The sequence below is a fragment of the Gracilinanus agilis genome, chromosome 1 (assembly GCF_016433145.1).
Source record: "Gracilinanus agilis isolate LMUSP501 chromosome 1, AgileGrace, whole genome shotgun sequence".
NCBI lineage: Eukaryota > Metazoa > Chordata > Mammalia > Didelphimorphia > Didelphidae > Gracilinanus > Gracilinanus agilis.
This window is the reverse complement of record NC_058130.1, coordinates 628311380-628333749: the sequence shown is the minus strand read 5'-3', so window position 1 is coordinate 628333749 and position 22370 is coordinate 628311380. Positions and strand designations below refer to the sequence as shown.

Below are 22370 nucleotides of genomic sequence, written 5' to 3'. Positions count from 1 at the left end.
CATATTTGGTTTTTTAATTAGGAAATAGGAGCATTGATTCCTTATGGCTAGAGACAGAATATGAGTGAACTACTTTCTTGGGCCCATACCTCAAAGATGAAATCATTTGGATACTATGATGTGGTAAATTATTTCTATGAGTGTGCTAAATGCTTCCTTGTGTTTTTGAAAGAGTTTGAAAGAGTTAATTTACCTCTTCTGGAAAATCCAGTTATTTCTAGAGAGAAATAGTTTGCCCATCATGGATAGCTTCCAGTAATATAAAATAGCAAATAATATCAACAAGAAGACTATGAAATAGCTACCCAGGAAGAAAAGTTTGCATCTCTAATTTAGGACAATGGACTAGACTGAAGTTATTGTTTATTTGAGCAGCTTCAGTCAAGGTTGGAACTCCTTTCGAAGATAATAGAACTTCACTGAAGGAAGCTATTCTGCTACATAATATCACATTAAAGAAAATAATGATGCTTTTTCAATTTTGTACATGCCCATTTTTTTTCTGGGGCACCCAAATTATTTTTTACATAACATTAAACAGAGTTGCTAACCATAGAGATCCAGGAGACAATGAACAACTAAATGTCCTTTAGTCTAGACATAAAAAATAAGCATTGGCTTTGTGTCTAGGGTAGGACTGCGAATCTTTCAGGGTAGGCCTCGCCATGATAGGTGAAAATGTTTAACATTGTCTATTTATCCCTTCTGTTTTCTCTTGTATTTCTTTTATGACATATGTTTGTGTTTTATAAGCACCGAGTATGTTTATAAAAGTCAAATGATTGTGTTATTTTAGCTTCAGTGATACAAGAATTACGAGAATGATGGAAAGCAAGCAACAAGGAATGGGAATGTGATTGTTAAGTGGATTTTGTTGATACTGTTTTTGCCAGACCCCTAATTTCATCAAAGTGGGGAGTTCCCAGTGAAGAGGTTGGCACATCAGTATTTGCTCAACAGTCTTTGAAAGTTGCCTGAGGCCCTGAGGCATCCATTGATTTCTCTAACACCAGACTTAAGCTTGAACCCAGGTCTCCAAAGACAACTCTCTATACACTAAGGCACACTGCTTTAAACTCTTAAGTGTCAGAAGGTAAATATATGTTTTTTTCAGAGATTTATATTCTTTCAGAAGTTGAAGCACTCTACTCCTTTGTTTTAAGAATAACTAGATCTAAAAATTTCTTAATTGGCAACTATCTTTTATGTCTTACATTTCATGAAACCATCACAATCTATCTGAAACTTGGATAGATTCTACAGATGGATACAGGATCTCTCCCATCCTCTGTATAATAACCTTTCCCATGTCTAAAGATCATTTTGCTCTCCCTGAACCTTTTCTCCAAGTTATTCCCAGTTTACTTAACCTTCCTGCCCTTTCACATTTTTGTAACTGTCCATGAAATCTTCTCCAAGTACCCTCCCTCCCTCTTAAAAGTATGGAACTCTCAGTTAAGACCTAGTCCTTAAACAAAAGCTCCATGGAGTATCTCTAAAATTCATTCTTTTGCTACCTTTCACTTCAACATCTACAACAATGAAAAATGTGGAGAGAGAGTGCTAAAAATCACTGAGTCCTTATTCCATCTGCAAATATTAACTTCATTGTTGGCAACCAGAATGTTCAACCTTTCTCCAATAACCAACAATTGACAGCTAAATGGAATTATGGCTGCCAGGTTCTCCTTGCAGAAGTGAATAAAGGAGTTGATTTCATTATGTTCTCAAAGAGAAGAAACAAAAATTTAATGGGACATTTGGCCAGATCACCATGTAGTATTCATGAACATAAGCAAATAGACTACAATAAAAAATTAATATAGTTTATGTGCCAATATCTATTGCATATAGAAAGTGAAGTAGAAGAATTCTGTGAAGAACTTGTGAAGAATCTTCACCTTCATAATCTATTATTTCAATGCAAAGAGTCATAAAATGGATGATGGTTGGGAAATGTGGTTCAAGAAATAAAAGAACAAAGATTTGTGGACTAATCATAGTTCTCAAGTTTGCATATCATGAGCACTTCCTTTAAGTTTAATGGACTATAATCTCCCTGCCAGATTATTAAATTCCTTAAAGGAAAAATGTATGTCTTATCTAAAAGTGAATTATACTTTTAGATAAGCAATTAGCACAATGTTCTTTGAACACAGCCAGAACTTAATAAATGTTTGCTGTATTCTATTTTGATAATAAGTCTAGGAAGTATTAGGCATGGTGTGTACTGAAAATAATGCCTCTTACCTCTAAAATAATGACAATGACTATTCTTTAACAGAAAGGAAACCCTTGGTTCCCCATATGAGAATAATTTCAGAATCAAGTTTGTATTCAGCTAGGTCATCAACCAGGGAGAATAAAGATCAAAAACAGTGCTTAATATGGTATTGATTTATCCTTGAGAGCTGAAGAAAAGATAAAAATGAGAAGACAATTGCAACAGCTACACTGCTACCTGTTTAAACAAGCTGCAAACTCCAAAAATGGGGAATAGACGAAAGTAAAGATAATGATTCTGTCACTGTTTCATCAAGAAGTTGAGCAAATTCAAAACAGTCAACCCAATGAGGAGGCTTCACCAGGACAACCACTTGCTTTCCTTGCCAAGTGGAGAAATATAGCAGCCAAGGGCAACATTTAAAGTACAAGACCATTTGCAAAACATTAGGGAGGAGAATGACAGAAGATTATAAGCAGAATTGCCTCACAAAATAGCCAAAAGCAGTTGAGAGGAAAATAAGCCTGCTGAGAATTTGGTGTGAGAACTGGATGTCAATTAATTACTTTTGTGGGCAATGCAAGAGGGAAACAATGGAACAGATCTGACAGTAATTCTATGGCAATCTATTTTCATAAATAACTCTTGTCATCTACATTTGAACTCCACCTTAGTAGCTAGTGTATTGTATAAAGAAATAACTATGGTACTAAGAAGATGAGGTCAGGAATTTGTCAAAAAAAAAAAAAGAAATATGAGCTGGAGGTGTCATAATTAAAGGCTCATGGGGATCGATTTTCAAATCATCTTAAAGAGGGAAAGACTTCAAAACAATGTAAATCATAGTTAGTACTACTATAATAAAAATGACTGACAAAATATTATCAACTATTGAACTATATACTTACTTTCCCATTAGAAAAATGAATTTACAGTTGAATTCTGATTTCAACTTAAAAATCCCAATTTTGTTCATTATCTTTTTGGCTTTGAACAAATATTTCATTTCTCTAAGTCCTAGCTTCCTCATCTATAAAAAGAATGAGTTGGACTAGATCACCAAGGTGAAATGGAGCTGAGTCATGATGCTAAAGTTAAAAAAAATAAAAAAATAAAAAGATTATCAAGGTGATTATGTATGCCTTCAGGTAAGACAGGGGAATAACTGGTTTAAGATAGGAGATATAAGATAATGTAATCTCTCATGTTTGTAAACTTAGAGTTATATTTGATTCTTCCCCTTTTTTAATCTCTCACTCACATACACACGTAGGATCTGTCTCTCTGGTCTCTCCTCTCCATTGGTGTATTTCTCTCTCTTTGTCTTTCAGTCTCTCTATTTCTGTCTATGTCTCTCTCACAAGATCTGTGACTTTTATTCACATAAGGAACTCTTTGTGAGGAAAATCCTTCTTCCCGTGCAGACTAGAATCTACTCTGCATCTTAGGAGTCTTAAGAGAGTTATCTTGGACATAGATGTTAAATGGTTTGCCCAGAAACACAATCAACATCCATCTATGTGTCAGAAGCAGAAACTGAACCCAGATCATCCTAACTCAAAAGCCAGCCATCCATCTCCTAGATTATGCTATTTTTCTCATAGATAATCAATTACCACCTTACTGATTCTTTTTCAACCTCTCTTGCATTGTATCCATCATCTCCTGTTAAGTTCCACTGTCATCAGCTTGAGATGGCCCAAATTACCATATGACTGGAATTTCTCATTTCTTCCCTCTCTCCCACTTCCAGTCCAGCCTTCAGACTGCTTCTAATCAATTAATCAACCAAGCAGACAGTCAGTACACATTTATTAGGCACTTGTACTCTGTGCTAAGCGCTGGGAATACAAAGACAAAGGGATACTATTTCCCAAGAAGTTTATATTCTCATGAGGAAGATAACATGTGCATATGTATATATATATATATATATATATANAAACACAATCAACATCCATCTATGTGTCAGAAGCAGAAACTGAACCCAGATCATCCTAACTCAAAAGCCAGCCATCCATCTCCTAGATTATGCTATTTTTCTCATAGATAATCAATTACCACCTTACTGATTCTTTTTCAACCTCTCTTGCATTGTATCCATCATCTCCTGTTAAGTTCCACTGTCATCAGCTTGAGATGGCCCAAATTACCATATGACTGGAATTTCTCATTTCTTCCCTCTCTCCCACTTCCAGTCCAGCCTTCAGACTGCTTCTAATCAATTAATCAACCAAGCAGACAGTCAGTACACATTTATTAGGCACTTGTACTCTGTGCTAAGCGCTGGGAATACAAAGACAAAGGGATACTATTTCCCAAGAAGTTTATATTCTCATGAGGAAGATAACATGTGCATATGTATATATATATATATATATATATATATATATAAAGATAATGAATACAAGGTATTTGGGGGTGGAAAGGCCCTAAGTCAGAAGAGGATTAATGCGGAAGATAGAAGAACAAAGTTTTAATGAATCTGGGAATTCCAAGAAACAGAAGCAAGGGAGACCATTCCAGCCAGAAATAGGAGATAGTCAAAATGAAGGCAGAGAGATGAGAGATGGAGGGGCATTGGTGTAGAACCACAAACAGACCAGACTTGCATTTGGGGAAAACCATTTTATTAGCCATGTAGAAGTCGGGTTGGATTGGGGAGTGACTAGAGTTGGGGAAACCAAAGAGAAGGCAATGTTAGAATAGCTCAAGAGAGGCAATGAGGGCAAGCTTCGGATACCTTGTGAATCAATCCCACCCCCTCACAACTGTATTACCTAAGCTTAGACATTCTCTATGTCCTCTTGACCCAAGCTAGCTTCTTTTCAGTGCTTCGGTATTTCTACCACCTGAGACTGTGGTGTTGAGTTCATATGGGATGGTTCTGTTGCCCTTGATGAAGAAATCAGTTTAATATTTTTTAAATGTCTAGATATTTTGCAATTGTTTGTTATCCTTCCACTTTTATCCTTAAAATATCTTCAAGGGTGAAGGGAGAGAATAACAATTATTAAATGCCTACTTAAGTGCCAGGTACTGTGCTAAGTGCTTTTACAAATATTATCTCATTTGTTCTTTACAATAACCCTACGAGACAGATGCTATTATCATCACCATTATAAAAAATAAGGAAACTAAAGCAGACAAAAGTTAAATGACTTGCCCAGAAACATGTAAATAATATATCTCTGAGGTCATATTTGAACTCAGATCTGTCTCATTCTAGATCAAGCACTTTGGGCTTTATGGTGCCACCTTGGTGCCTCAGGTTGATTCTACTATCTTTAAAATGGTTTTACCCTCTATTATTCTCTGTTCTTAGGGCAACTAGGTAGTGCCTTGGATTGATTGTCCAGCCTGAAGTCAAGATGACCTGACTTCAAATTTGATCTTAAGCATTTATTAGCTATGTGACCCCAGGCAAGACACTTAAGCCCTGTTTACCTCAGTTTCCTCAAATGTAAAATAAGCTGGAGAAGGAAATGGCAAACCACTCTAGCATCTTTGCCAAGAAGACCCCAAAATTTTGAAGGGAACTCTTGATCTGATTGTCACAAAAGAGTTGGACACTACTAAGCAACAACTACAACACTCTCTGCTTTAATTAATAATAATAATTTATCATCCTTCCTTATAAAATTTTACAAATGTTTATATTTTAAATCTGTATTGCTTCCGGATGCCAATTCTACTTGGAAACAGTCATATGTTTGCTCCCTTAGGTGGTTTTTTTTAGGCTTTTATATCATTTAGAAGAATGCTATATCATGTTCTATATGTGCTATATCATATTCTCATTATTAGTCTGTCCCAGTTTTATATTAATTTTGATCTCTAACAAATCTGTGGTCTGATTGTACATAGACAAATGATTCAGAAATAACTCTGACATTAAAAGAAATCTTTTTTGTCTGTTATAATATAGTCAATTTTATTTTGATGTCATTCAGTGCATGCCACATCTAATGCCTAACAATTTTCTTCTTCAAATATTAACAAGGTAAATACACAAGCCTTCAATATAGTCTATATGTTTTTTTTTTGTGTTTTTTTTTATTCCACCCCTCTTTTCCTTCTTCCTGACCCATGTTTTCTGATGTATTTCACTTGATTCTCCCTTATTCTTATCTTTGTTCTAATGGTACCAGGTATCAACATGTATGCTGATTTAATTTGGATGGTCCTCTCTACTTCTTGGTAGAGTTTCTCAAGCTCTAAAACTCTACAACTAATGTTTGTGGATGAGTTGCAATTATTTCCATGATGGTTTCTTTTGATTCTTTTTTTTTGCATATACTTATCAGGAGCACTATAATATGAGATAGTCAAATGTCCCATGAAGTAATGTTTGATATGTCACACAATAAAAACAGCTTCACCATCTCCTTTCTTTGTTTCTCCAAAGAGTATTTATGATTCTTCCATTTAGCTGCAATTTCCTTCTTTTATCTGGTTTCATCTGAGGTTGAATTAAAAGTATTCAGTCTGCCTACTTACTGGTCACTGCACAAGGATTTCACATTTAGAGTACCAAAAGCTAAATTAAAATGTCAGCATGATCTAAAAACTGTGATCTCCAGTTCTTCTGATCCTCTTTCTGCTTATAAATGGAAGGGAACAATATAGGCCTAAAGTCCTTTTTATACTTTTCTTTATTTTTGTGAGTTGTTGGGGCCAGCAAATTCATCATCCCATGGCCCATCTACTGATTCTGCTCCATATTTAGCTGGCCTGGTCCTCAGAAAACAGATTTAGTTAGGGTCATGTATCATAAAACTATAGTCAGTCCTATGCCAGGAACCTACATATTCAAAATCTTTCCAACATAGTATATAGCCCATTAGAATTTATTCTCTGACACAGCTTTTAAGAACCAAGAGTTGTGTTCACTCCCCAATTAGGCACTGGAATAGGATATTTTGGAGGGAAAAATACAAAGCACATCCAAAATAATGACAGGGTGAAGGAGGCATCAACAACTGGCAAGAGAGGAACCAGAAAAAATCTTGAATAGGACTTGATCTGAATTTCGAAGGGAACTCTTTATCTGACCTTCAAAGGGAGCTAGGGATTTTCAAGAAATGAAGACAAAGGAGAATATTGCAGGCATAGGCAACAGTCTATGCAAAGGCACAACTTCAGCAAGGTACTGTTAGACAAAATACGGAGTATAGGGAACAATCAAGTGGTCTACTTTGTCTGAATATAGAGTTCATCAGTGGGTAATAAAATTGGTCTGCATTAAACACCTGAAATGCAGGAGAATTGAATGGGGAGAAGAAGCTCAAGCTGAACCAAAAGTTTGGAACCAAGAGTGACAAATCCTTTACACTAGTATAGAGATGTAGCATTCTTCTGTTTTGCATGAAAGAAAACTTCAAAGAGCCCCCACAGTAGTTTAAAGCTAGGACTATAGAAAAAGGAAGGAAGTGAATATGCATTGATTCAGCACCTACTGTATCTAGGCATTGCACAGAGCAACCATATATAATATAAGAATAAAACGGACTTTTCTTTTACTCCTCTCAGTTCTTTTGAGTCAAATTTCTCTGGTTCTTTCTATTGGTATTTACTGATCTTAGATTTGGTTCAAAGTATCAACTTCCCCAAGGGAGAATCTGGAAGCTAATGGGAAGACTGCATACTTAGAGACATTGGCTGCTTTAATATCAATAGGTTACTGGGATGCACAATGGATAAAGGGCTAGACCTTGAGCCAGGAAGATGAGCTCAAATTTCAACTGATATACTCAGAAACTGTAGAACCCTGGACAAGTCATTTAACCTGTCTGGTTCTGTTTCCTACTTTGTAAATGGGAAATAATAATTGAACCTCTCTCCCAGGATAGTTATGAGGATCAGAGGAATTATATTTGTAAAGCACTTTATAAACCTTACAACTCTATATAAAAGTTACATCTTATTGTTGTTGAATTAGTAAAATATTCTGAGCAAAGCTAGACCCTGGGGGAAATACAGAGATTTTACACAGTTCGAAATAAGATGCATCTTTTCCCATGGAGTCTCCATATACTGATAACCTTAAAGCAAAATGATACATCGTAAGTACATGTGAGAGACAGAAACTGAGTTTTATACAGGTCCCAAGAATGAACATCCTCATTGGCTGGGTAGATCATGGAAGTCTTTGTTTAAGAGAAAGAATTTGAGTTGGTAAAACCAATTCCAATTTAGCTAGGCATGTAATATTCTTGATTAGTCATTTTCATTTAGTATTGAATAGACAATGTCACTCCCTTATTCAATAAATCTCAAGGCTCCTTCTGACCTCTAGAATAAAATATAAGATACTCTGTCTAGCCTTTAAAGACCTTCAAAACCTGGAACTAACATTTAAATCTCATTTTTTATTCCTTCCCCTCTCAAATTCTACAGTCTAGACAAACTGGCCTTCTCTCTGTTCTTCACACATAGTTTCCATTTCCCATCTCTGCATTTGTGCTGGTCACCCCTCATGCTTAGAATGTATTCCCTTCTCTCCCCTTACTCATAGATTTTCAAAATTCCATCAAAATGAAACTTAAGCATCTCTTTCCTGTGTGAGATTTTTCCTGAGATTCTCCCAAATCACTGGTCTTCTCCATCCCTCACTACCTTGTGTTTAACCATCTTATATGTATATATTGGTACTTATTCTGTCTGCATTGATTGGAAATAAGATCCTTGGAAAGGGACTATTTCTTTGCTTCAATTTTTCTTTTTCTTTCTTCTTTCCTTTAATTTTCTCCCTTTTTCTTCCTATCTCCCTTTTATTTAAACATTTTATGTGCAGTACCTAGAACAGTTTCTATCTCTTAATAAATGTTTGTTGCTGGCTTGATTGATTGGCTGTTTAGGTTATTGGCCACATGGCCTAGTGGAGTCAAACTATTCTCTGCTATCTGTTCTATTGTATGAACACATGCTATGGTAAGACCTACTACTGCTACCTGGCTTATTGCAAGATTGATGGGTTAAGGTATAGAAAAACAGCTTTTTTTAGAAAAGTGTGAACAAATGGCAGCAATTCTCATTTGATTCAATGGCAAGAAAAGCTCTCAAATTCTTGAAGCATGAAATATGCAAAAAACAATATTAGAAGAGCTCTTTAACACAGCTAGGATTTCTTTTGAATAGCCTCTTTTGAAACACAGCTTCTCCTTAGTATGTAAAACAGTAAAGCTTTCAAAGGATTATAAAAATAAAACTTTTAGGTAAATTCTGAGGAAATACAAGAAATTTATAGGTGGAGGATTAAGGGGAAGAATCAGGAGAAGAAATGTCCTGCTTATCTTTCTCTCTGTATATACAGAGAGATATATATCAATATATAATCTATTTAAATTGCATTCCTATAGAAAAATGAGAAAAGTGTTTTATATCACATAATTATAAAATTGCAAAGAAATTTTTCTTATTAATACTATCCATAATTTCATTAGTGTGGGCACTCTCTCCACTGATGCAAATAGCAACCCCTCCTAATCTGTTAAATACTGACAGCAATGACCAAAAAACACCTCACCTAGAGACCAGTGTTCTGGTGAGGAACCTTTCTGACCTTAACAAGGTTGGGCCTCCCTTGACAGATGCACAATCCATTACCAGGCCCATCCTGGAAGCCTTTCAAGCTTGTTAGGAACTACCAGAGCTTGCAGTCCATTGGCATGGCCTCAAGAATGTAGGGTCACCTCCACACCACAACAAAGTAATGGAAAGGAGAACTTTAGTGATGCATGAATTTCAGTGAGAAGAAGGATGACTTTTTATATATTGTCATAGTTAGTATTCCTACGTCGCTACCCCTCTCCTCTTGCTTTTATTTTTTTTTTTCATTCTACTTTCCTGAGAAAATAGAAGAGGCATTGATTGCCAATATTTGATTCACATAATGAGAAGCTCATGAGATCTGGCATCCTCACTTGCATTATTCCCTGCTGGATTTTGTTTTTTTTCTCATCGCTTTGTCTTTAATTCTTATAACTGCAGCTGTAATGTCTGGAAAAGGCTAAATGCAAAGGAGTTTGAAAGAAGATATATTCTAGACTTGACAAAGATGCAGAGATAACTATCCTCCATTACTTGTCACCTCTTAATTTGAAAAAAAATACCCACATAGTATTATTGGGTTTTTTTGTCTTCTGATTTTGACAGGTCAGGAAGAGCAACTCTTCTTTTGAAATTAAATTGGCATTTAGTGAAGAAGAAAAGAACAAGATTGAAGAATATAGAGGAAAGAGAGCCTTAAGGGGAAGAGAAATTAGAAATTCTATTGATTTCAGCCACTTTATGTCTGGAAAACCAAGTCTTGTAGATGTAGATGGTTCACATCAAACTCAAAGAGTATGGCTTCAGAAGAGGACAATCACCCACACAACTACAACACCATATAAAGGTATTTATAGAGATTGGGGCTAGAAGGGACCTATGAGGTCATCTAATCCACCTCTTTCGATTTATAGGAAAATGAGGCTCAGAGAATTTGGGTCAAAGAGCTAGTGGATAGCTGAGCCAAACCTTGACCTTTAGTTCTCTGACTCCAAGGATAATGGTTTGTTATATTTTCTTAAGGTGAAGAAAATGAATAGGTTTGAACTAAAGATTTCCTGACCTCCAGTTAAACACTTCACCACTAAAGTATCTCAGTTTCCTTCCTACCCCTTCTTGCAATTGGATGTTTCCTCTTCTATGAGTATATACATTCTTACATGCTTTACAATGCTTTGGAACCCCAATACCAAATTCCAACTTAGGGAGCATTTTTTAAAAGAGTTTTTCTCTTTTTGTGAACCATTCAGATTTTTGCTTCAGGTGGCACTTGAGGATTTTCCCCAAAAATCCAAGAAAATATCTTCATTCTTCATTCATACCAACCATATCATCATTCTTTTCCAGGCTTCACTCCAGATGCTACAAACTTTCTCTATCATAGATTTTCTCTACCAGGTCTCCTTCATCCAGTACCTTCATGCCTCCCTCTAAACCTTCCTTTAGTTCCTTTCTTTGTCTAGTCCTTCTCTTTTAGAATGTAAGCCCCTTGAAGGCAGTGGCTGTCCTTATTTCTGCATTTTTTCATAGTCCCAATGCTTAGCACACAGTCTACTAACTGTAAACTCTTAATTAATGCTTATTGATTTAAATTTGACTTAAATGGATTGGGCCACCAATAACCAGTTGAGTTTGAGTTCTAAACAAATTAAATTGGTGTGAAATATTTTAAAGAATTATCTGCTTGCTAATTGGAGAAGCAGAAGATCTTTGAGTATGGCTTCCCCTTCCTCATTTTTTCCTTTCACTACCTTCAGTGTCACATTCTAGAATCTTTCCATATCTCACTGACTTTTCATCTCCCTCAAATGAGAAATGCACCAGGACTGGTTCAGTCATTTTATTTTATTTTATTTTAATTTATTTGTTTGTTTGTTTGGTTTGGTTTGGCTCTTTTACTGAGTTGTCTTCTTAGACCAAACAATCAAAGCAAAAAAAAAAAAAACATAGAAACTAATTCTATACCAGTAACAACCAGAGAATAGAGTAAAGAATGTCCCATAGAACAGGTGAGCTTGGCAGCTCTTGTATTTCTTTGCTGGATTTGTCTTTTCACAGTTAAAGCATCATTTAAAAAAATAAAAGTCGACCCCACTCTTTTTTCCCCTCAAATAAGAGCAGAATAATAAATGGGTTGAAATCATCTAGGAAAGAAACACTTTGAATCTGATCTCCTGTTTTCAAAATATAAAAACCAAATAGGATCACAGATCTAGAAGGGACCTCAGAAGCAATTCTTCCAACCTTCTCATTTAAGTTAAGGGAATTGCTCAAAGACACAAAGGCAGAAAGTGTCAGATATGAGATTTGTGAGTATTCTTTTCTACTGTACCATTATTAGTTGGGCTCTACTGCTTTTTAAAGGACAGTTAAACCTATGGATAACAGACTGCTCTTCCTAGTCCTTTATATTATTACCCATCACATCTAATATATTTTTATTTCTCCATTCTGAAAAATCCACCAAAAATCATTATTAACCCAAAGATAATTAAAATTATTATGTTATAGGACTAGCCAGTCCAAAAAAAAAAAAAAAAGATTCTCTAGAGCACGGCAGCATTACGGTTCTTAGAGTTGAAGCATGCCAGTGCAGATGTTCCTAATTACCCTAAAAACACAAATACTTACACAAACCAGTTGGTTCCAGCTACAGAATAATTCAATTAAAGGAGTGCTTATAATTTAGCAGTATGAATAATAGTTAGGGCCAGCTAGTCTGTGAAACTATAAAGAACTACAGACATACAGAATCTGAGCCAGACAAACAGTTCTATATGTTTTTGGAGTAAGGAAGCTTTCAAATTTCCCAATTTCTCCACAGCTGGCAGAAGCCTGTTACCTGAGCTAGTCAGCAATCATAGTTCACACAAATGCCTTCAAATCATTCATTCCATTTCACCTTGAGAGCTACCTAGAAAAATCCAAATAGTCATTCTGGATCAGCTAGAACAAGGCTGACCCTTAGCTTAAATTACTCCTCGAAAAATGGATGGCTTAGGTAATGTGATACAGAATTAAATCAACATACACAATGAAACCCAAGCTCTGGAGACGCACAGGATTCTCTTTGCAAATAATAATCTTGGCAGTGAGCCTCCTTTATGTGCTGAAAGCCCTGCTGCTCGCTTACAGCAAATCTCAGGGCTGCAACAGGTAATTGGGTGCTACTAATAATGTTTGCAAATAACATCTCAAGGCAGGAAGTGTTTATAGCTTGACTTAGAGGGGTGAGACAACCATATTTATAATCTCAAGCTCTAACATAGATAACTGTTGACTTACTGATGCTTTTATATTTATGGTACATTAACAAAAACACTATATATTACACATGCACCCACATTCTCAAAAGCTATAAAAACTTAGATTAAAAAAGTAAGAAAGCCTAAAATAAATTTAATGTACTTAAATAATAGTCAAATTATTACCAGGTAATAAATAATAAGGTATACATTTTTGTGCAAAGTGCTCATTTCCCCCCAAAAAATTATATGTCCACTCACTATTTCCCAGTTATATTGTCACAGTTTTAATAGTCCATCTCCTCACAATAACCAGTAGGTAAAGGGGAAAGCTGGTTTACAGAAGATGGGAAAAAACAAATAAAGTTACTTTACCGTGTGTCACCTGCTGGATTGCCAGCATTATCCCCGACACTGTGTCCGGAATCAAATTTTCCTTCAGGTTGTAGCGTGGTGCCCATTCCAGAATTGGCAGTCGCCTTCGACACCACTGTTTAATGTCTGCACAGTGGAAGGAGTTTATCTTCCTCCATACCACACTATTCTTTTTTCTCTTCACTTCTGTCATTTTCCAGGTCCCCCTCCTCCCAAAAGTTTCTTCTTCAGAAAGAGAAAGTCGTTTCAAGCGCACCTTACTTCAGTGCCAGTCTCCAGGTTTTTTCCAATGCTTTACAATGTCAAAGCTACAGGGGAAAAAAAGGGGGGGGGGGGTAGAGAGAGTGAGATTAAGAGAACGCTTAAATATCTGGAGCTGAGTTCTGGTTGGTTTTGAGGTGGCTAATTAATTTAACTCCAAATATGCATTTAAATCTCGCATCCTCATCTGAAGGAAATGGAGAAATAGTCCCTGTTTAGTGTAATATGTTTCTGTTCTTTTAAAAGTATTGCGTCTAGCCTTAAGTTAGTCTATGGCTCTCTATCCAGTAATTTCTCCCTTATATTCACTGTAGTGCCTTATGCTTTTGGCTCCAATCCCAATGGTTAATGAGGTAGTGCTGGGCGTGTGTTGGAAGTGGGCTGGGCTATGCTAATACAACCAGGAAGCTCTCCGCTAGTCCAATCTCTCCCTCCAAGCTATGCATAAGCACAAAACTGCTGGAGGCTCCAGAGTGCAAAATTAACTCGCTGAACCTAGCCTCCCTTTGGAGAATGATCCGTTTGTTTGCAGCCTGTTAAGTGCTGGCGATTCTTAGCATATTAAAGCAAGCTACAGAACTCTGTTAAATGTTTCTCATCATTTTATTCCCTGTGAAATGAGGTTTTCATTCATAGAGAAATGTTCAGGTAGCCTGCTGCCCAGTTTGGGGAAAAGGAATTTCCAGTTCTCATAAATAAACTGAAACTTCATCCCACAGACTAACAAAACCGGCATGACAATGGATGGAACACTAGCGGCTACAGTCCTCATTGTTCCTTGGGTTTTCTCTGACTGTTTCTCTTCATCATTTACTTCTCACATACTATTGTGACTGGTGTTTATTGAGGAATGACAGTATGGTACAAATCATTGCGGAAAGTGCCCCCCAAAGATTTTTGGTGCCTATTCCACTTTTATAGTTTCATTAAATACATATCCCCTTTGTTTTTACATTTTATGGTAGTTCGGAGAGGCCATCATTTTTTTTTTTTAAAGAAAGAAAGCCGGCATTTATGAGCTGTGCAATTGGAATTATACCAAAGAAACAGTTTATTAAATAAAACTCTGACAGCCAAGAAAGAGAATACTATGTATATAGTTCACTGAGGCCCCTTTTAGTGCCCTTTCGTCCAGAGAATACAAAGCTGATTTCTGGAAGCCTTTAGAATAACAAAACCCTTGGATCCCTTGGACACTTCTCTGGTCCCCCGCTGTAGCTGTACCTTTTTTCCATTTGTTTTTAAATTAAGGTGAATAGCTACTTTCTCAGCTTTCCAAGGATGACCTCACTGGTTTCCTATATAGTGCTCTCATATCTGCTTCTGCCTTACAATTGATGACTACCTTACATCCAGGCAATTGATATTTTTATCCACAGGTCAGAATTTGCTTTGCTTTTTCTTCCTTTATTAGACATTGGGCCAAATTTCCAAACTGTCCAAACTACTTGATTCCTATAATTATCACCTCCTTTAGAGACTCTGGCTTGTGGTGTTTCCAGACCCCTTTTCATATGTTCTCATGTATAAGTGAAACCACTTGATATTTGCTATCATCATCGCTGTGTCCACAACAAAGCTGCATCAACCTCAGGAGTTCGAAACAGATACTACATCGTTTTAACTGTCTTAAGCTTTTTATTTCTTTCCTTTACAAACAATCATTTTAACTCTATTTTGTAATCATCCACAATCATTGTATGTAATCCTTATTCCATACCTTCTCACCTACCCCCAAACCCTCCCCCCAAAAAACTCAAAAGATATCTAGGTTATGAATCTGTGGTCTTCTCTGAAGATGGGTGATCACCCGTCAAGGATGCTGCAAAAGGGTTTTCTGGGGGAAAAAATGGGTGGGAAGCTAACCCAGATGACCATCATCCCAGGCATTCTATGGTGCTCTCAATGATACTATGATTTCATAAAAGACATTGAAACATAAGCTAAAATCTTTCAACAGAAAACTTTATCTATTTGCTCAACTTATAACATTTTGGGTAAGCCATTTAGATTGTTGATAATAGAATATAAGCTCTATAAATACAGAGACTTTTTTGATTTTTAGTTCCTGTAGCTCCAGAACTCAACACATAGTGGAGACTTAATAAAGCCTTGTTGAATGAATGAATGAACGTATGAGAATACAATTAACATGCACAAACATATCATATTTGAGAATTAAAGATGGACTTTTACAACTGAAAAAACTGAAACTGTTTCATAATGCCCCAGAACCAATGGGAAGAAGATAATTAGTTCAGATAAGAATAAATTTTGTGTCCTCTGATCCTTCCGGTAAAAACGAAAAATGTTTGAGGTATCTGAATCAAGGGTTCTTAACCTTTCTCGTGTCATTGGACTCCTTTGGCAATCTGTCAAAGCCTATGGCTTCTTTCTCAAAATAATATTATTAAATGCATAAAAATATATAAAATAATAAAGGAAATCAATGATATTGAAATGTAATTATCAAAATACTTTTAAAGTGAGTATATAGACCATAAGTGTAGAATCCTGATATAAATGAATCTTTCTCAAGAATTTAAATATATCATAAATTTTCTTATTTTCTTATTCTTTTTTCAACCTTATGCTTTGACTGGTTCTTGCACTTATATGTTCTGTTTAGGACCCCAAAGTGCCAAAACCTCACAATATCTAGCTTGATTCATGGAAGATCCACTTCACATCATAAGTAGAAATGTCAGAAACTTTATGAAGAAGCATATTCACCCACATGAGATTTCTAGGGCAATCTGACAGACTTTTACAATTCAAGAAAATTAGATAAGTTATTAGATAATCTGATGTCAATTCACTCTCCATTTCCACATGTCTTTCATTCTCATCCATGTGTCAGATGGAGGTATTTCCAGGCAATACACACACACACACACACACACACACACACACAACTGGATTACGTTATCATCTCTATGTCCCCCCAACCACCAAACTAGCTGTTTCCAATTTCCATTTTGCTATCAAAGATGTCATTCTCCTCTTGACTACTGATATGTAATGTTAACATCATCATTGTCTCTCTCTTTGTTCACCAGATCCAAATCATCACCAAGCCCCCTTTTCCTCTTCCATCACATTTCTCTAATTCATCCTTTCATTTTCATCACAATGGATGCCTTCCTATTACACATCCAGATCACTTGGTAGACTAGAAAGGTCTCCTTGAGGGGTTCTCTGTCTAGTCACCTCACATGTAACAGTGTAACAGCAAAAACCACTTTCTAAAAGCATAATTTGAGAGTTGGAATGAAACTGGGATCCATTTAGTCTAACCTCCTTTATTTTACAGATGAAGAAACTGAAGTTTTCACTTGGGCAGGGTTATAATATTTTAGTAACTGAGGTGAGATTTGAACTCGGTTCCACTTTATGGCCAATCCTTATCCCACCGTACCATGCTTCCTCTTCCAAATGTTTATTCTAAAACTACCAGTAATCAATTTCTTTCAGCCCTAAGTTCCCTAGCAAGGGCTTTGAGATCTACCAATAGGCTCGACTGCATCCCATAAAATGACCTCCAAAGACACAGAACCAAATCTAAAGGCTCTCATAACCTTCAAAATGAAGGAACCCTGATTGCTTCACCTTCTCCCTTTAAACTCTCTGCTCTATCTCCTGGATTCTATCTGCCACCTAAACATACTACTTATTCTTTTCAACCTATTTTGTTTCTTATGGGGCCATTTTATTGCTGGGAAGGGGAGTGATAATTGATCATAATTTCATCTACAAAGTGGTAATTTATCTATAACTAATAGTCTCAGCTAATTCCTTTCTTTCTGATTCCAACTTCAACCTTTTATCCACAACACCATTCTCTACCTCTATATTTGCTAATTATTCTACCTGAAATATTCTACCTTCCTTTAAAATCTTGGCCAATGATTCAGTAAACATTTATTAGTCACTTACTCTAAGCCAGGCTTTAAGCTAGGATAAAGATTCTCTTTCGGGAGGCAGCTGTGTAGCTCAGTGGATTGAGAGCCAGGCCTAGAGATGGGAGGTCCTAGGTTCAAATCTGACCTCAGACACTTCCCAGCTGTGTGACCCTGAGCAAGTCACTTGACCCCCATTGCCCACCCTTACCACTCTTCTGCCTTAGAGCCAATACACAGTATTGACTTCAAGATGGAAGGTAAGGGTTAAAAAAAAATTTTTTTTAAAGATTCACTTTTGTCATGAAGCCTTCCAAGTTTAATTGTACCCACATCTCCTCATTCCATAAACTCAAGGTCCTGACAACACTTACCTAATTTGTATATGTGTACATAAAGAGTTGTCTACAACTACATTCCTAAATTTTCTTGGCTTGTGTTCTTTTGCCTGCATGATATGTGTTTGGCCAGTATCCTTCATTAATCTACAGGATATCCATGGGAATGAGCCTGGTCGTCTGTTTCTTTTGTCTCTCCAGAGGACCTAGTATGGTACCCTGAACTTAAAAAGTATTCAATAAATAGTAGGTTGCTTATAACATTCTTCCTGAACTAGACTCAAGTGTTGGCAACTTCATTAGACCCTTAATTCTAAAGATCCTTCTCAAAGACTTTCTTAACATCCAATCTTTATATCCTGGAGGGAAATGGCAGGATGCCAGTCTTCCCTCCTTCATCTTGAAGTAAACCTAAAAGTCATTTCTGACACTGGTCTTTTTGTGGTAGACATTTTTGGGTACCATAAATAGGGGCTTTTCTGGGTGTTCCCACAAGTTGTCAGCCCAATTAAATCAGCTCACCCTCTTGGATACTTCTATACAACTGATCCAATTGGAAGTCCAGTTGAGAAGTTTGTCAACCAGTTCTTGACATGGTTGTTCCCAAACTACTTTGTTTTGTTTACATCGATTAGCTTCCCAAGCAGAAGTAAATCTTAATTTTTCTAATAGCTCAGTGTCTTCTTATATAGTTTAGTATTTTATTATGGTCCCGGCTGCATTTTTCCATTTATTAGCAAAATAAAATCATGAACTTTTCGGATCCTTGATATTCAGGGTTTTAAGTCAGTTTCTGTTTGTTTCAAACTGTCCAGTAACAATGTAATTCATTTTGGGTTACCCCTGATGTCTTAAACAAAGTGACATTCAAAAACTCTTGGTGGCTACATCAATTCCACAAGTTCACATTGCTGGGTCAGTGTAACAAAGAGTAGAATCGTAATAGAAGACGAGACAGAGAAGAGTAACTCAAAAGAGAAACCCTGCTTAATGGCAGGCTGTCAATGTTATTTTCATGTTGTGAAATGCAAATACCTTCAAGGGCTATGGGCGTATATATAGTATAATGGAAAGAATGTTGGATTTGGACTCAAAGCCCTAGACTGAGTCCCAGTTTTGCTGACTCTGGTCACTTATATAACTATGGACAAGTAACATCATTTCTATGAATCCTAGTTTTCTCATGTATTAAATGAAGGGAATAGGCCAAGATCAAAGATTCTTACCTGATATTTACAAACTTGTCTTCAAAATATTTTTACAATTATATTTCAGTACAATCAATTTCTAATCCTATGAATTTTGTTTTAGATACTTAAAAACAGTCTGAGAAGGGAGTCTGTGGGTTTTACCAGACTGCCAAAGAGATTCAAGACACACAAAAAAGGTTTAGAACTCCTGATCTGGATAATAACCAAAGTCCCTCTTTAGTCTAGAGTCCTAATCTCTTGATTCAATATTTCTTTTAGATGAAAAGGATGCTCATTCTGTATAACGACTTAAAGGCTTTACTCCCTCACTTTATTTGTGTCTTAACTCTAATTTGACATTAGAAGTTGTTGGAGTTACCTTAGGCATGGATTATGACTCTATCCTATACCATGCCAAAGTTGGCATTTATGGCTTGAAGATGCACCCATATGTGTACACATACACATATTACACACAAGAATTATAAATATGTGAATGTACACATATTATAATATGTGAATTCTCTTGTCGTATTGATATAGGTATATCAAAAGATACTTCATCGAATGAAACATTTTAAAGTACTGAACTCTGAAGACACAAAATCAACTGGCATGTTAGAAGCAAAATTATCAAAAGAACTGGAAGAGAATAGACCATAACCCTTAATCTACTACTAGCAAGCTGTGATTTTGAGAAAGTTAATGTCTCTTGCACTGAGTTCATCTTTTAAATGATGATAATTTCTGAGTCCCCTTCCAGCTCTAAGATTCTGTGATATTCTTGGGGGGGGGGGAATGTGACCCTCTGTTCCTTTTTCTACTGTAGTGTTATGCTACTCTCTCTTCATGGAACAAAAATGATTTTAGATTCTCAAAGGCTATGTCAATAGCATGCATGCCCTAGCAAGTCTTTTCAAGCCACAAAGGCCTAGAGTATGGGTGCTTGGACTGGCGTGATCTGAGGGCTATCCTGTCTAAATGTGGAAAGATTTGTGACCAAAGACTTGGCCCCTGATTTTTAACTTGTTTTTGGTCATGGCCATTCATAAAACTGCTCATTAAGAGGCATGATGAATTCTGTCCTGTTTTGATAGATGGAGACCCCACATTGTTGATATTAAAAATATTTTTAAATGTCAAAGGAAATATTCTGTGCTTAGGCCTGAGATATCTAATGCACTTGTAAGTATACAACTGAAGGCAGGGACGGGTAACACACATATCTATTAAGTGCCTACTATGTGTCAGGCATTGTGCCTTTAAGCCCTTTAGAGACATTATCTCATTTGATCCTCACAACAACTCTAAGAAATAGGTATTATTATTAATCCCATTTTTACTGCTGAGGAAACTAAGGTAGACAAAGGACCCAATTTCATAAAATTAATCTATCATAAATATCAGTTTTATAAGAAACTAACATATAAAAGATACTTAGGAACCTTAGTGTATTTTTAAAATTCAGTTTGGTCAACTAGATGAAAGATAATACAGTCAGTCCTCAACATTCTTGTGTTTAACAAGTTCAAGAATTCATGTGATTTTATAAATAAGTTCATTTTCAATTCTGAGTTGGCAAAGGAGCACATGTTGCTATGTGGCTATGAAAAGGTTTTGTGGAGTCGTCGATACCTTTCTAGGTCCTTCGCTGGTCTTGTTCACACTACCCTCATAAAGAGCCCCTCATGCATTTGTTACATATTTTCAATGTTTTCCTTTAAAACTCAAGTTTTATATTACAATCATGCTCCCAAAGCAGAGTGCCAATCCTTTAGGCTCTAAGCCCAAGTATGCTATGTCAATGATACAGCTTAGTGAGAAAATAAAGGTGTTACTTAAACTTTGAGTTGGAATGTCTGCAGACTCTGTCAGCTTTGACTCTGGTGCTAGGAAATAAATGGTTTATTATATATAGTACAACACTCTCGCATTACCATCTGACACAGAGGATGGCATACATGAAAGGTACTTAATAAATGTTTTTTGAATTGAATTGAATGAAAGTCCTTGAGAAAATAATAATGAAAATACTTTTCATTTCTTTCAAGTCTCAGAGGTAACAAGGTGGGTCATTTAATTTTTTGTCCTTTTTAAAATCATTACCTAATTAAGCATGGGCTTTCATGGTCTCCCAAAATGCAAGTGGATTTTTTTCCTTCTCCTTTGAATTTATATGGTACACATCTTCTATTTATTTAGTTGGGCACAAGTTAGTTTTTTTTTTAGTTAGTTCCCCCATACACACTAGAATGTAAATTCTTTAAGGGTAGCTTGACCCTAGTCTGCAGATGAGAAACATAACTTCCTTCCTTACAGATGTGGAGATTTATGGACATGGACGACCTCAAATATTTTCAGTTAATTGATGTATTGGCTAATTTTGTTGAACAGGTCTTTGCCTCTTTTATTCTCAGTTACAAGGAGCAATTTGCTGAAGGGGAGGGAGAAGGATTATAGGAACATAGATTTAGAGCTACAATAGACTTTAGAAGTCATCTAGTCCAACCCTCTCATTTTATAGCTAAGAAAAAGAAATCAAAGATAGCTTAAGACTTGTTCTAAGTCACCCAGGTAGGTGACAGTGGAAAAGACAAATCTGGAAATAAAGATGATATATAAGCAAAACTAACAATAAATATTTTAAGTAATATTTTTCAAGTGTTACATTCTTATGAATTATCATTCTTATTCCAATTCTTTGGTTCAGGAAGTTTATTCATGTAGCCCAATACTAGTTTTCAATCATCCGTTAGTGTGTTTGAGATGGGTAAGGAAGTATGGGGTAGACGGAAGAAAAGAATAGTAGAGAAAGTGTATCTTCCTTCAGGGTCACTTAAGAAGATTGGAAGATTTAATACCAACATTCAAGAATTTATGAATATGTACAATCTTATCCTGGATTGGAATGATAGAAAGAAAATAATGTTATTTGTGGGAAAGACTTTGAAAGTCACCTAGTCCTTCCCAGGAAACTGAATCTCAAAGAAGTCCCATGAGATACTGTTGCAAGGATTATTTAGGTATTAGTTTATAAACTAATACCTAAATAATCCTCACAACAATACTTAAAATTATAAAGCCAAAAGGAGCAAAATCAAGACTAGAAACAAGCCTCCCAAACCCCACTGTTCCTTCAACTGTACTCTAAGTATTAGTGCTAGAGTCTTAATGATTTTAATAAAAATCTTTTCAGCAGCTCCTCTCTCTCCCTCTCTTCCTTCCTTCCTTCCTTCCTTCCTTCCTTCCTTCCTTCCTTCCTTCCTTCCTTCCTTCCTTCCTTCCTT

The 22370-nt window shown here is 36.1% G+C and overlaps 1 protein-coding gene across 1 annotated transcript in view; it reads right to left on the bottom strand.

The window, feature by feature from the left end:
- SLC26A7 (solute carrier family 26 member 7) overlaps positions 1–22370 on the bottom strand; it is a 308018-nt gene that overhangs the window by 172826 nt on the left and 112822 nt on the right. The window contains exon 2 of the mRNA XM_044668390.1: positions 13396–13703. Coding sequence (XP_044524325.1) covers positions 13396–13588 — 193 coding nt within the window. The 5' untranslated portion in view covers positions 13589–13703. The remainder of the gene's footprint in view (positions 1–13395; positions 13704–22370) is intronic.